At 38.9% G+C, this 16,103-nt stretch overlaps 1 protein-coding gene across 1 annotated transcript in view; it reads right to left on the bottom strand.

The window, feature by feature from the left end:
* Hmcn1 (hemicentin 1) overlaps nucleotides 1-16,103 on the bottom strand; it is a 439,960-nt gene that overhangs the window by 75,661 nt on the left and 348,196 nt on the right. Inside the window, exons 65-69 of the mRNA XM_036202400.1 lie at nucleotides 13,423-13,547; nucleotides 13,044-13,227; nucleotides 12,365-12,462; nucleotides 9,422-9,700; nucleotides 2,609-2,805 (exon numbers count right to left, since the gene is read on the bottom strand). Of these exons, the coding sequence (XP_036058293.1) occupies nucleotides 2,609-2,805; nucleotides 9,422-9,700; nucleotides 12,365-12,462; nucleotides 13,044-13,227; nucleotides 13,423-13,547 (883 nt within the window). The remainder of the gene's footprint in view (nucleotides 1-2,608; nucleotides 2,806-9,421; nucleotides 9,701-12,364; nucleotides 12,463-13,043; nucleotides 13,228-13,422; nucleotides 13,548-16,103) is intronic.

Below are 16,103 nucleotides of genomic sequence, written 5' to 3'. Positions count from 1 at the left end.
TAAACGTTCACATATGCCTTTGATTAAGAATTAGGAAATGGAGGTCTAAGGGAGATAACGCCATGTGGAAGAGCACTAGCCATGACAGCATGAGGACCTGAGTTCAAATCCCAGCAGCTATTTAAAGAGGTACAAGTGGCTGCATGTGCCTGTTACCTCAGTACTGGGGAGCTGAGCTATGAGGCCTGAGAGTCCTCTGGTCAGCTACCATAGCTGAAAAGGCAAGTTCACAGCTCAGTAACAGACACATCTCAAGCCAATAATGTGGACAGTGATAGAAAAGCACACCAAACACCTGACTTGGGCCTCCACATGCTCTGCAAAGTCCCATGCATGTGTTACACACAGACAGACACATTGCACACACACACACACACACACACACACACACACACACACAGAGAGAGAGAGAGAGAGAGAGAGACAGAGAGAGAGACAGAGAGAGAGACAGAGAGACAGAGAGATCATTTTCTAGAGAACCACATTTCCTTTTTCTCATCATCTCTTTAAAACCTTTAACTCTTCTCTGTCAACTCTTGTTCATTCCAGATGGATAAAATTCCTTTCACTTGTCTCCAGTTTGTCAAACTTGAAGCATCACCAGGGGCTGCTCAAACATCACTTCCACCAGGAAATATTTCCCAACAATTTGTTTCTTTCTGTATACCCAGAGTCATTATTTATGGCTAGAGGTTGAAGTGTACTCTGCTGATAATAGGCTTGAAATATGATAAGTAGATACACTGGAGAGTTGTTGACATGTGCTATGCTTCAGGAGAAGAAAGTGTCATGACAAAACTGTATAAATGTATTTGATTATAGGATGGACATCTCTTGCCTTGGAGCAAGCCACAGACTTAGATTTTGATGGAAGGTAATTCAGGAAACTAACATCTATACCATTCAATTCAGAATTTGCGAAGCAGCCATTATGTGTTAGGCATAACGATATACAGCCAAGGAGTCCATCAAAAGATAAAATTCAGAATTATAAAATCTAATGTAGGAAATGCTATACAAGGTGTGCACAGAGTGCCAACAAGATAACAGGAATAGCAGAAGCCGGGGCAAGCTTGAGACTTGTTCATGTTTCATTTCCCATCCTGATGCTGTTTCCAGTGGCTGGTTTGTCTCACATTTAGTGGCATCTTGCATGAAATTTTATTTCCTTGAGGCAGAGGGGAAGTTCTTGAAGGGTTTTGATTCAGTGCATGGTTTGAAGGTTTAACCTACCCTTTCTGGGTTCCCACTATGTTTGGAATGAAAGGAGAAGAAGGTATATATCTCCATGACACTGATGCTGAGCTGTGCTAAGGTCTACTGACTCCATTACACACTTTGGTGAGTTGCTGTGCCTCTTTCAGGATTACATGCTGGAAATGAAGATTCCACATCCCCACCAGAATGGTCAGAAATGTGAAGAGTATGACAGGGCCCCAAGCCTAACATAATGCCAATAGAGTGGAAAACACATCTTTCTTTCTTTCTTCATCCAGTTTGCTTCCCCTCATCTTGTTTCCAAGTAAACAACAACAACAACAAACAGGTAAATAATTTGTCACACAGAATGATGATTATAACAGTATCAAGAATTCTAATTCTTTTACCTAATTTTTGTTGTTATATAATGTATTTCTATGGCACCAACACAAATATATTATGCCCCATTATATTTTGGACTCCCCAGAATATGCAATTGATGTTATTCATTATTATTATTATTATTATTATTATTATTATTATCATATTATTATTATTATTATCATTATTATTTCCATTGTTACTTTATCTGAAATTTACAAATGAAGGCATTAGGGCTCTGATTAACAACCTTTGTAATATAAAGTTTGCCTTTATTATTAATATGAAAAATATTTTTAACATGTTGATATTTCTGATCAGTTTCTTTAAACGTAAGCCAGAAGAACCATTCTATTTTACTGAAAGATCATCACTTAAAACACTGTTTCTTCAGTCTTCCATGTTGGCTAGTTCATTTGGGAATCAAAAGTGCTCTCTAAGCTGGATTTTTGGAGCCTATTACCTATGATGGGATGCTTTGCTGAGCCTTGATGCAGAGGAGAGGGCTTGGTTCTGCCCCAACTGAATGTACCAGACTTTGCTGGCTCCCCATGGGAGTCCTTACCCTTCAGAGGAGGGGTTGGGGGTGAGAGGGTGGGGGAGGGGGGAGCAGGATGAAGGATGAGAGGGGGAATCTGTAGTTGGTATGTAAAATAAATAAAAAATGTCTTAAATAAAATAAAAATAAAAAAGTGTTTTCTGAAATCTCACATATATATGTGGGATTGCTTTCTGCTGATTAGTAAGGAACTACATAGAAAAAGGTAAGAGATTAACACATGGAGGTTTGAAAACATGCTCAAGTTAATGAGAAGGTATCTTGTTTTCTTCAAAAGTTATATTAGAGTCTTCTTCTTCCTCCTACTCATTTCCCCAGTCATGGATATTATAGAGGCCATCCACCCTTGGCAAAGAGCTGTGGAGATCAGTGTTGTATTCAGAAGCACAGGTGCAAATTATTCAATAGTCATCATACACTAGGGAATAAGAAGGTAAAGCAGATAAAATAATCATATGAATGGTTTACCTGAGCACTGGATATTCGAAGGATGGCCCCTCCTTCAAGAATCTGCACTTGATCTGTCTGTAGAAAAGGCCGGCCATCTTTCATCCAGGAGACTTTAGGAGCAGGGATTCCAGAAGCTATGCAGGACAGCTCAAGTGGATTATTCACAACTACTGATACCTCTCCAGGTCCTTCAGATCCATTGATGTGAGGTGGTTCTAAAGACATAGAATCAAACAATAGAAAAAGAAACTTGTTGTTTGACAAAGTATTCCTGATTTAAAGTGCTCCCAAAGAGAATTCAACTCAAATTTACATGCCTATGACATAAATCAATTGGAATATAGAAACTAAACTGATCATTCCTAGATGGTCTTAATTCTTCTCGCTGGCAAGATTCCAAAAGACTGGGGAGAGTGATTTCTGCACGGAACACATTTGTTATGTCTAGGCAGGAGTAGCTTCTCTTTCACCATTTATACTTCTACAATTCCTCCAGAGAAAGTTAGAGTCTAAACACTGGGAAGAAACAGTAAGGATCTTTGGCTCAACTTCTCCCAAATTCAATCCTGTAATAACAGACTTTTCTTACCATGATCACTCCAGTGTTCAGTGAAAATTTCCGTAGTTAGAGCTTTCGGCTTTTGGGTCAGAAGGCAGTCAAAACAGATGTTGGGCAGCTCCGAAGGGCGAGCTGAGGGGTTTTCGTCTTTTATTTTGTTTTAAATCAGGCACACAGTTCAGACTCTGACTCATACATAACATAGGACCTGATGTCAGACTGATTTGAACTGAGCACCCTTAGTTAGTTCAGTGGAGCTGGACAAACCTTCAAATGGAGGACAGGCATCATGGGATACCTTAGAGCATCATAAAGATTCAGTGAGACCCTCATGTTTTTTTTTTTTTAAACTTATGTATTTTAAATTAGTTGCTTTAAAAAGATGCAAGCACTACTCTCTCTATTATTGTTATACCTTACATTATTATTGAAAGTTTCTTTTTAAATCTAGTGTCATTTTCCTGTCTAGAAGAAGAGAACACAGCAAATCTATTCTTTTGTCACTCCAATTAGGAAGTCTGCATGTCTCACTCATGGTCCCAGAAGTTCCCCTTTACACTTCAACCTACCCGACACATGACTGTCGAAGTGTATTTTACATTCATCATGACACTGATCTATGTTTTCCTCATTAAAAGATGATAATGGCTCCATGTAGCTAACTGAATTAAATGAAAATCAGCTTCTAAAGCTTGTAAAATTATCTACCTTAATACACTTCTATGAGACCTGGACTCCAAATTAGGTTACTTTTCTCCTTCAATTGGTTCCTCATTTGATGCTTCTCACAGTCACCACTACTCACTACCTGAGCTTGTTGAGGTATCATCAAGGTTCTATGAGCGACATGAAGCTTCCCTGTAGAAACCAAATCCTGTTTTGTAAACTCTCCACTCTCTTTCCATTCCATAGTATGGTACTTGTAAGAGGCAAAAGCACTAATTTGGCTCTCTAGTTGACTAAAATCATTACTTCATTATTTGTTCTTATTTATTCCTGGCTATATTCCAGTCATATAGATAGAAATATTCATTAGCCACCTCTTCCTGCTGAAAAGGTTGTGGTCACCAGGTTAGGGCAGCACCAACAGCAGCATGGTTCCTACTGCTTCAAACTCTAGTCTGCAGATGTTACATGTGTTAGGTGAAGGCCAACTATTTTACTTTGTACTTGCCCCATATGTCTTATACTCAGGAAAGAGTGGGAATCGTCCCCACTCTGACCACTCAAGAATTTGTATTTCCTGTCTAAGTACAATTTTTGAGCCCTAAAACAATAAATACTATCATCAGCTAAACAGCTCCATGTCTACATTTTACATAAACACTCCAGATTTAGCTGGCATTTAGACAGCTGTTTTGGTTCATTTCCCAGTATTCCTTGCACTTGTGTGATGGGTCTACTAATCATTTAGTCACACAGCCTGGAAACTGAGACTCACTCTTGATACAGTCACATCATCAACGCCACATATGAAATCCACAACCAAGTTAAAATAATCTGCAATTTTTTCCAGAAAAAAAATAATTTCTGTTATTTCCATCACTATAACCTGAGCTACAATACTATTTATGGTAGCTGGTGCATCTTCCTTTCTGTTTGTAGGTACCTCCCCCAGCCTCTTCCTCATTATTATTATTCTTACCATTACAATTATCATTGTAAAACCATGTCTTAACTGCTGTGTGCATCTTTTGTGACCTTGGTTTTTAATATAACATCTTAAATTTATTCTTTGAGCGTTTCTTACATGTCTACAGTGTATTTTGATCGTATTTGATCCCCCCCTCTTTTTCCATCTCCTCCTGGACCCCCTCACATCTTCCTTCTAACTTCATTCTCGTTCTTTAATTTATATATGACCCACTGAGTCCAATTAGTACTACACATGCATGCATGTGTGTGGGGCATGGTAAATCTATCAGTGACCACAACCCTAAAGAGAACTTTCATTCCTCTAGCAGCCATCAACTAACTGTTCATAGCTCCTCCATTAGGGGTGGAGGTTCGTATGATTTTTCTTCTCCCCATGCCTGAATGTTGACTGGCATTCTCTTGTACAGGTCTTGTGCAGGCAACCACAGCTGCCACCATCTTGTCCCAGTTCTCCATAACCCCTAGCTTTTATAATCTTCTAACAACTTTCCCATGATATTCTACGTCTTGTGGAAAGGGGACATAATACAGATATCCCATTTACCTACCCAGCATGATTTCACTATTAATTGCTTTTTAAGTGTCCCCAATTTTGTTAGCGTTAGCAAAGTGGTAAATATTCTAAGTCATTTAGTGGATATCAGATGGAATGATATGTATAGCACTGTTGACCAGTGAGGTTTAAGTGCTTTTCATGGAGCTTCTAAGAAAGTCCATGAAGACACAGCTCCTTGTAGATTATCTTCCTATTTGTCCTGTTCTACTCAGTGCTGAGCTCTACTTGAGGTGAGGAGACATTGTAAGGTCACAAATTGACCATGATGTGGTGATCAGGAGAAGGGCAAACATCTCAACTGCCCACCCAGTGCAACAATGGCCACCCTCCAGACTTCTCACTTACTGAGAAAAGCAAATGTTCACAGGCCTGAGGGTGCCACTCAGTGACAGTGCTTGCCTAACATGCTCAATGCCCTGGGCTCACCTCTGCATCTTGGAAACGAGTTCAGATCTTATTCAAGCCCAAGACAATTCTCAAGCTAGGAAATATTAGAATCACACTTAGTTTTGTAAAACCATACTGTGACAGGAGGAAGAATAGTCAGGAAGTCTGACAATGACAAACCTGGTCTGGCATGTGTCACCATGTCTACACTGCTCTTAATAGCTAACACTACAGTTCCTAATAACACACTGTTCTCAGAGTCCATTCTTGACTTAATCCACTCCTGACTCTTTATGGCCAGACTGCTCTTTTCAAGTGGAAGATTTATTTATGTTATTGTACTTACTAAACTTGTGATGATTTCTCATTTCTAGAAGATAAAACTGAGGCTCTCTTTCAGGATTTACATAGACGTTTGAACTTTATTTAACTTATCTAAAGTTTGGGAAGTTTTTACAAACACATGATGCATTTTGATTAGATAAACCCCCACTCCCTCTCTCTAATTTCCTTTACACCCTCCCCTGCACCTTAACTCTCAATTTCTCGTGTTCTGCTTTCAGACCTGCTGAGTCCACTTGGTGTCTGCCTGTAAGTGCGCTGGCAAAAGACAATCCACTGGAGCATGGGCAGCCTCTCAGAAATCACATCCCTGAGGAAAACTGACTTTCTTTTCTCCATCAGCCATCAGTTGCCAATTGCTGCTCAGCTAGGAGCTGGAGCCTCATGAGTCTCTCCTATCCATGCTGGGATTTTGCCAGCCTTGATCCTGTGTGGGTCTCATGCACATGGTTACAGACTCTGTAAGCTCATGTATGCAATGGCCTTGATATGTCCATCAAATACTGGTTTTCTTCAGATGTCCACCACCTCTGTCTCTCACATTCTGTCTGACTCTTCTCTGTGACAATCCTTGAGGCTTTGGGGAATGGGTGTGACAGAGTTGTCTCATTGAGACCTGATAACTCCAAGGTCTACTATTTTCTGCATTTTTAGCAGTTGTGGGTCTCTGCATTAATCACTTTCTACTGCAAAAATAAGCTCCCCTGATGAGGGTTGAGAGATACACTATTGTGAAAAATTCCTAATTGGCCGTGACATCCTGGGTCCTGCTAAATTCATAGCCTCACAGTTTTTGATGTCCTCTCCTGCTTTCAGTGTTCTAGCCACAGTGTTCTTTTTCAAAACCTCTAATAGATCTTGAGACCTCCCACCACATGCAGAGAGTTGAGTGCAGCAGTCCCCAAGTGGAGACATTTGAAAGCTGAGAAGTGGCGAAGCTCCACTTGAGGAGCTGTGCAGAGCTTTATGGGATTAGCTTTCAGCAGATGCTGACGCTTCTCATCTTTATCGTCTCATCATAATGCTTCTGTTTCACAGAAGTCTTATCCTGTAAACTCTTTGTCCTGCAGGGCAAGCATCATTGCTGTTCCCGCCTTTATTTGCTGCAGTGATGTTTCTGTCTATGCTTCTGCTTCGAGATTCTCTCTCCATTGTCACAGGCAGACTAGGTCCTCATGTTTTCAGGCCTCCGTGAACATGGCATCTTCTTCAATCTATTCTTTACTCTCACCAGAGAGACTGTCTAAGTAGCATATTCCTGCTTAAAATTACCCTTGTTTTTAGTGAGTCTAAACTCCTTAGGGTGTTGTCAAGACCCTTTACAGATGCCTTCTCCTTGCCTAGCCTCACCTCACCCACTCATACTCAGTTTCCATGAGTACAAATGCACAATTAAGCTTTAACACCTACAGGTAAAACAAGCAGAAATTCAACCCTGCCTCACCACTACAGTCCCACCATGCCAGGCTCAGATGGATCCATGGGAAGATGTAGTTTAAAACTTACTGCCCCACAGAGTGTTATGTTAACCATATGACCCTCACCACAACCAAAAACAATTAAGTTTTCAGTTTCTCTGCTTCTCACTCCAGATGTAGGAATTTGAGGGCTGAATTCTTATCTTTTTTAATCAATGATAATTCAACTGCCTGACAGTCAGTGGATCACATAGTAGGCCTTCACAATTGATATATAGCAACATGCCCAGCACATAATATATATATATATATGTGTGTGTGTGTGTGTGTGTGTGTGTGTGTGTGTGTTATATTATGTTATATATGTAACAATTAATACTTAATATATGAGTAGTAAAGACTACTCATAATCTCATCCATTGATACTCATGTTGGCAAACTGATGTGTAGGGATTTGTAACCTGTCAGCTCAATTGCACGACTTCAAACAATTTTGTGTTATTTTACCTTTCTAAATAGCCTGGAAAACTTTCCTCCTCTACCACCTTTCTCTTTTGAAGATTCAGATAGACCAGAACATCTCATTAGGTTTATTTACATATTGTTCTGCCTCCCTCTCTGATTAAAATTCCCATTAGCACAGCTTAGAAATATCTAGTTTGGTTTCCATTCAATCCAACAAACACACACTAAGAATTTCTGGTGTGTCAGACATCATATTAAGCACTGGGCACCAGCAATAAGTAAGAAGCATGCTGCGTTCACCATCATAAAACTTAACTAGGGATAAAGACAACTTTCAAAGACACATAAATAATTGAATTTTAATAGGTGCTCTGAGAAAGATTACAGAACACTCTGAAAACATATGCTAGCCCTTCCTAAACCAAGTCTCCTGCCAAAATTCTTTTTTGCTATTCTCAGTAGGGGATGTCTATTCTGTGAAAGGAGTATGGCAGTTCCCCAACATCATAGTTGGGGGAAAAAACCAAAAAAAAATCTTGACTATTGTAATATGTAATTTTATTTATCCTCTCTTTCTGTCCACTGTCAAGATGTTTGTTACACAGAAAAACTGTATTTGTCTTAATGCCACTTTTTGCTGGTAAGATGCTGTTATAAACTTAAAATATTTCCTTTTAATGTACACATGAGTAATTAGAACTTGGCTATTCAAAGTGATTGTTTTGACTATAATCTTAAAATCAGATAATCTAAGACTGTTTGGGATAATGGTATACATGTTACCCTATTTTATCCTATTTCCATTATCAAATGTGCATTTAATTCTTAGAAAAAGTTAAGAAGTCATCTCTTAGGGCCTGGAGAGATGGGCCAGTAGGGGAAGCTGTTGCTTTGTAAATATGAGGAGTAGGGTCAGGATCTTCAGAACTGTGAAAGCAGGGCAGGCATGGTGGCCACCTGTAATCACAACTCTCAGGGGACATGAGTGGGGGATCCCTGGGTGGGACAAGATGGCCAGTGATAATCCAGGTCCAGAGAAAGATCTTGCCTCAAAAAACAGGTGGAGAACAATTGAGGACAATATCTAACATTAGCTCAGGTCTCTGCACGGACACACCTCCACATCTGCACACACATGTGCACCCACGTATGTGCAAACACCCAAACTCACACACATTGAAAGCCCTGATATTAATGGAGTATCATGCTTTCCAATGAATAATTTCTTAGGAATAGGAATTTTTAGATTTTCAAACAAAGATAACTCATCATTCGGTTTCAGCATGTTTTAGATGAATTTAGGTGAATTACAGAACAGAAACAGAAATGCAGTGAAGTTTTCATTAGTTTGCCCCATAAAGAATGATTCTAAGAATTCTACTCATTATCTAAGTCTTGAGTGTAACTGAATTCTCAAATGTTCTGTACTTGTCAGAAGAGGTATGTACCTAGGACTTTCAGGACAAAATGCTTGCTGATTTCTCCAGCATCATTCGAGGCAACACAGGTGTACTTTCCAGAGTCTTCAGTCTCTGCCTTGATGAGCTGCAGGACCATTCCTTGAGTGCTGGTGGTCAGATGAGCGTCAAGTACCAGAGGCTGGCCATCCCTGAGCCAAGACATACTTGGAGCTGGGGTTCCATCTGTAAAGCACGTCATAGAGGTAGAACTGCCTTTGACAATTGTGATTTCCTCTGTTCCCATTGCATTGTCCATATTTGGTGGCACTACACAAAAAATAAAACAGGTAAAACTTATATATCTATTGTACTTTGAGATGAATTTATACAACAGTATTCAAAACAGCATAATCCTATGCTATATCTGCATTCATTAAAACAATGTGTTTTAACATAGCATAGACCAAATTAATGGCTTTATTGGAAACCTAGTTATTGGTTAGGCTAATTATTAATCTTCCACAGATTAGCAAAGAAGCCTCAAAATTGTTTTCCTATTGAATGTATTCAATGTGTATTATATTTTGGTTACATTTTCAACTTGATAGCATTGTCTCCTTAATTTGTTATGATGCTACAGTAGTTCGTTTAGCAATTCAATGGTATATTTTCAATGACTTTATGGAGAACATAGTAATAAAGTAAGTTTTATATACATCACAAATTTTAGTTCCTAGTTACTCAGAGTTGTTCTAAGATGTTCTTCCAAATTGAGAAATGTGGAGCAGCAATCCACAGTATCCCATAAATGCAAATGCATCTACTCAAATTTTATATCTATAAATGAACTGTTAATATTATTAGAAAATTCTAAAATTATTAGAAAACAGTTTAATTTTTTTCTGTGTGTAGGAACCAACAATCTTCTGTCTGGATTTAAATATTATTTTTAAAACATTAGTTGTGTTTGTTTAACATTGAGTACACATGAGTCCAGGATGCAGGTGGCTTAGGGGATGCACTGACTGAATGGGGAGGGGTAGTGCAGAGGGAGATTACTGAGGATGGACTGACTTGGGCAGGAAGCGAGCTGGGGGATGGCGAGATGAGAGTGAGGGCTGAAGTAGATTAGCCAAAATGAAGGGCATATGAAAAAGTCACATAGAAAGCTACTATCCTATAATCTAAATTTAAAAAAACACATGGAAGAGAGATTGAATGGAGTTATCCTGCATGGCTAAGTAATGATGCTCCTAGAAACAGCAGGTACGAAGCAGAATTTGCAGTCCCAGAAGTGAGATGCCACCACAGTAATTGGCTAGGCAGGCTCCAAGGCCTCCCTAACAATTACGCTCTTGTCAGTCCTTTTGGTGGCCCACCAGAACTAGAGTATTAGACCATATTGCTACAGACAACACAGAAAAAGCAAGCTAGAGAGGAGATGAAAGTGTCCTCCTTACTGGCTAGCTATCAGGGTGCTAGAAGGTTCAAGGCAGGCTGCTTGGGGGAGAAAAGGCAGCAATTGTTTTATTCAGCTGTGAATCCATCCTCCAAACTGAGAAAAACCAACTTGCTGGGCAAGATGCCACCTATGCAAGAGTGGCACAAATGCTATAGGGTATACCAACTACTTGGATTACATATAAGCAGGGGTTCATGTCTGGTATTGTATGCTAGGTTGCAAACCATTAAGTGAGGAGGTTGTAAGCTCAAATAGAGAACTCACTACTGCCATTTAATGAAATCACATCAAACTGCCTTTTAAATATCTATCACTATGCCATAGAAAAAATTTACAATTAGCCTAAATAAGAGAAGTCTCTCCTTAGAGTGAAAAGAGATGAATTCAGACTCATAATTACCTAAGCTGCTGAGAATAAGTTAGGGCTCAGTCCTAAACAAGTCATTTTAAGATCCAGAACACTGCACAAGAAGAGGCCTTATTCTGGTTAGTTTGTCAACATAAAATAGTCACTTGGGAAGAGGGAACCTCAGCTGAGGAATTACCTCCACTAGATTGACCTGTGGGCATGTCTGTGGGACATTTCCTGGATTAATGATTGCTGTAGGAAGGTCCAGCCCACTGTAGTCAGTGCCACCCCTAGGCATGTGGCCCTGATTGTATATGGAAGCAAGCTGAGCAAGCCATGGAGAACAAGCCAAGAAGTAGCATTTCTTTGTGGTTCTGCTTCAGTTTCTGCCTCCAAGTTGCTTTTGGACAGCGTTTCATGATAGCAACAGAGAAAGAAACTAATATAGGAGGGGCACATGGAAGAGTTAGAAGATGAGGGAAAGGCAAAGGGATGAAAATACCACCTTCTAGTCTCAGTGTCACCATTTCCATCACAGACTTAGAACTGAAGTTGACTACCCTGGACCCACACAAGACTGGCCCAGTCAACAATCAGCCCGGCCCTGTCAACAATCAGCCAAGGAAGGAAGAGGGGCTACTAGGGGCTTAACTATTACCACTAACCATAGGCTATTGGTAGATTCTACAAGAGGAGTAACTTATCTTTAGTTGTGTACCCTCTGCCTAAGTCCATCAGGTTCCAATGGATAGCTTCAAACTCATGACTTCACAGACAGCTTTGGCTGAGTTAGTGGGTCACAAAATAAAACATCAGACAGGAACATGAAGAAGAGATCTGGAAGAGGCAGTAGTGGGCAGGTGATAGGGGTACATGAGAGGATGGGGTATGAGAGTGGTCTGTGTGCATTATGAAAATGTGTGACACTGTCAAAAAATTAACCAAAACCTTTATATCTGATTTAATTCTGTATTAGAAGAGAATTTTGACAGATGGTATGAACCAGTAAATGTGGACTCTTTGAGGGGGAAAACTCCCTAATAGTGAGATACTTTTCACCAATTATTTTTGACAGAGGAAAGTTGAATTTACAAGTCTGTGAGGAAGTCAGCTCCTAAAGGCATGTTGCTTAATGCTACTGAACTTGCAGTAAAGCAGTAGGGTCATTTCTGTAACATACCGAAGACTTGAAGGCTGTAGTGTTTGCTATCTACACCAGCTCTATTGGAGGCCACACAAGTATATACAGCAACGTCAGACACCTGAGCTCTCACAATCCTGCAAAACAGGACCCAGCATTTCATAATCAATCCCATTCAACATACACAAATAATTAGGATGTATAAACAGAATATTGAATGAAATTTATACTGAAAATTTTTAGATATAAAGCATGTGACCATCATCATCAAACTGCAACTGCTTGTATAAAAGTGACTATGCAGTCATGGCAAGCTACTAAGAATACAACACAACCGGCAGAGTGAATATTTTTCAAACAAATTAAAAGAGAAAAACGATAGCATGGAAATCATATGAACATCGTCAACATTCACCTATCTTACCATGTACCACAGTGCTTAAGATATAGCTCTTAGAAACATAAACTTTGTAACAGTCCCTTGCTCAAGACCCACTGTGCACACATGTACTAAAACATGAGCACTTAAATAAGAATACAAAGCCATTTTGATTCTCCATTCCTTATCCTCCCTCTTCTAAGCACACACTGAATGGTGTGGTACAATAGGAGCCAACGCATAGCGAAAAGCATCTCTGAAATGCTGGACCGGTGAAGGAAGAGTTGACAATGACTGTTACCATAATCCCTGAGGAAATGACACACAATGCAGTCTAACCTGACAATCTGCCCAGCTGACAGCAAGCGGATATGGGAGGAGAGGGGCAGAGGAAGGCCATTCTTCAGCCAGTTGATCTGCGGTGGAGGTGTACCCATGGCTTTGCATTCAATATTTACTGACGTGTCCACCAGAGCCATCAGTTTCTCTGCCTCTTCTTTATTATCTCTGATTTTAGGTGGAACTATGCGATGCACAGAGTGAGTGAGAGAGAAGACATGTGAGTTCAAATCAGTGGACTGTAACTGTTCCTGCTTCTGCTTTGTATCCCGAAAGGAAATACCATTGATATTAGATTTCAGAGAAATGTTCACCTGCGGCCCATTAATGGATTCTTAAGGTAGCAAAGTCAAAACTTTTGGTGGCATTTCATATTTACCATAGACATTCAAGTTAAATATTCGGTCTTCTTCTCCAGCGGGATTAGTAGCAACACAGGTATACTTTCCCATGTCAGATGTGAGAGTTCTGTAAATGTTTAATGTGCTGCCATCTGCAGTGACACTGTAGAAAAAGCCATGACAGAGGTGCTGAGATGTTAATGTAGGGATAGGATCTGGAAAACTCATTTGATGCTAAGATAGCCTCTAAAAATATATACCATCATAATGTAATGCCTTCATCTTGAATGGAACGATTCAACCCTTGTTCACAAATATGGAAACATAGAAAAGTCAGAGCCACAGAAACTGAGGGTGATTTCAGGAAATGAAGATTATATGGAAACCATTTTCATATCCATCACATCCTTCTGAGAAAAAGGTAACAAAGTTGGATGAGGGACGTGGCAGTCAGGGATGTGACAGGCCTTTCTCTCACTAACAGAATGTTATATTCTTAGTGACTGATATGAGCTATCAAGTCAAATGAGAATTTGAAAGTTCTGTTATGAAGACTGAAGAACATACTAATCTGAAGAAATTATGAATAAAAATTAACTGTAAATACCTTAATTATACTTTAATGAAAAAGAAAAAATAGTATAGTTTACCTAAATGATGATGCTTTGTACATACATAGATGTATTTCAAATTTTTTTCCCAAGTGGCTTAAGTGTTTCTTTTGAGTTACATAAAAGTAACTGATAAATATGAAATTAGGTAATAAAGTATATCTAAGTTAAGATTATTACACTATTCATTTTATCCACATACCATTAATTATCAAACACAACTTCCTATGCTTTTTAAAAATATTATCTACAACTATTCTAAGAATGGTGATTTCATCAGCACCTCTGATTGTGAATTTCTACTACTAAATACCACATTTTGAGACAGATATTGAAAATAATTTATCTGAATATTGGTACTTTTCTTAAAATGTAAAATTTAAAGTTCCATGAATTTAAATATATTACAAATTAAAATTAAAAGTTGCCACAGTCAAAGCTATTAAGGTGACTTTGAAAAGGTGACCTTGGTAAATTGTTTTACCTAGCCATCTATCGCACCCTGAGACAGTGATGAAGTCAACAGCTGAGTGGTGATAGCAAGAAACAACTTTAGGGATCTAGAGTTCCAACTTCCCAGGTACAAATACCTTAGGTCCCATCAAATCTGAAAGATGGCCAATATCCTCTTAATGAAAATAACTAAACACTTGTTAATTATTCATATATGTTCACATTACAGAAATAAAATTCCCAATATTTCTGAAAATATTATCTGGCAGCTTACCCAATCTTGTAAAGGGAACAAATATCTAATTTTAATACACAATAAATACAAAGAAAATGATGATTATTTTTTTAAGTTTTATGAATTCAATTCACTGACTAGAAAATATACTCAAATTATTAAAATACTGGTTAAAATTATAAATTTAACAGTTCATTAGTACAATATTATGCCTACCTATGCATATATTATTCTGGTATATGTGTGTAAATATGCTTATGTTGAAATATCTTTATGAGATACTAGATTGTTCATCTGAAGGAATTTGTCCAGGTTGCATGAAGCTCCTATTGCATTGCTACTCATCTCTTTGTAGAGAGGGAAATAAGGATCAACTAAAAGTGGGAAGTGAACAAACCACTACAAAAAAAGAACTGCAATATTATATCTTTTCCCATAACTATCAAATCAACCCTGCATGCATGCAGTTTGCTAACTTCAAGATAAAAAGCCCACAGCTAGGAATATTGACTCTTTTGTTGGATGCTATCGGCTTGACTTTAACAGGAAAGAATTATTTTATGACATGGACTTGTTATGGACGTTCTAAAACTGGAGGAATATATTCAATGACAGTTGTATAACTGCAGATGGACATTTCCTGTCCTGACTTCCTGGTCCCAAATAACTGACTCAGAGGCTGAATCTGAATTATAAATGTTTAGCCGATAGCTCAGGCTTGTTACTAATTAGCTCTTACATTTTACTCATATTTCTTATTTACACTCTGCCACATGGAAGAACCTTTATTAGTATGGTACATTCATCTCCTGCTTCCTCTGCATCTGGCTGGTAACTCCTAACTCCACCCTTCTCTTTCCCATCATCCTTAGTTTGGTTGTCCCACCTATACTTCCTGCCTGGATACTAGCCAATCAGCATTTTATTAAACCAATTCAAGTGATAAATCTTTACAGTGTATAAGAGGAACATTCCACAGCATATAACATTGTGATGGATGGGTGTTTGAGATTTTAAAATACAGAACTGATGAATAAGGATCCCTCTCTCCCCTTTTCTCCCCACCCCCCCACACTGACATACACACATAAACTTTAGAGTGTTATCTAAAGAGAATTTCTATATTCAACACTATTATGTGTGAGAACTACATTGTTCTCTTTTCTTTTTGTAAATAAAATGATAGCTGAGGTCTAATGACACAGAAGTTGTGCTTGTTGTTTCTTGTCAGCTTTACCCAAGCCTAGACATAGCTGGGAAGTGGGAACCATAATCGAGAAATTGCCTCCATCAGATTTTTCTGTGGACATTTATGGGGGCATTTCCTTGATTAATGATTGATAGGTGAGGGTCCAGTTCACTGTGGGCAGTACCGTCTCTGGGTAGGTGGTCTTGGGTTGTATACGAAAGCAGGTTGAGC

This window comes from Onychomys torridus, chromosome 11 (assembly GCF_903995425.1).
Source record: "Onychomys torridus chromosome 11, mOncTor1.1, whole genome shotgun sequence".
Taxonomy (NCBI): domain Eukaryota; kingdom Metazoa; phylum Chordata; class Mammalia; order Rodentia; family Cricetidae; genus Onychomys; species Onychomys torridus.
The sequence above is the reverse complement of the archived record's forward strand: the minus strand, read 5'-3'. Positions and strand labels throughout refer to the sequence as shown.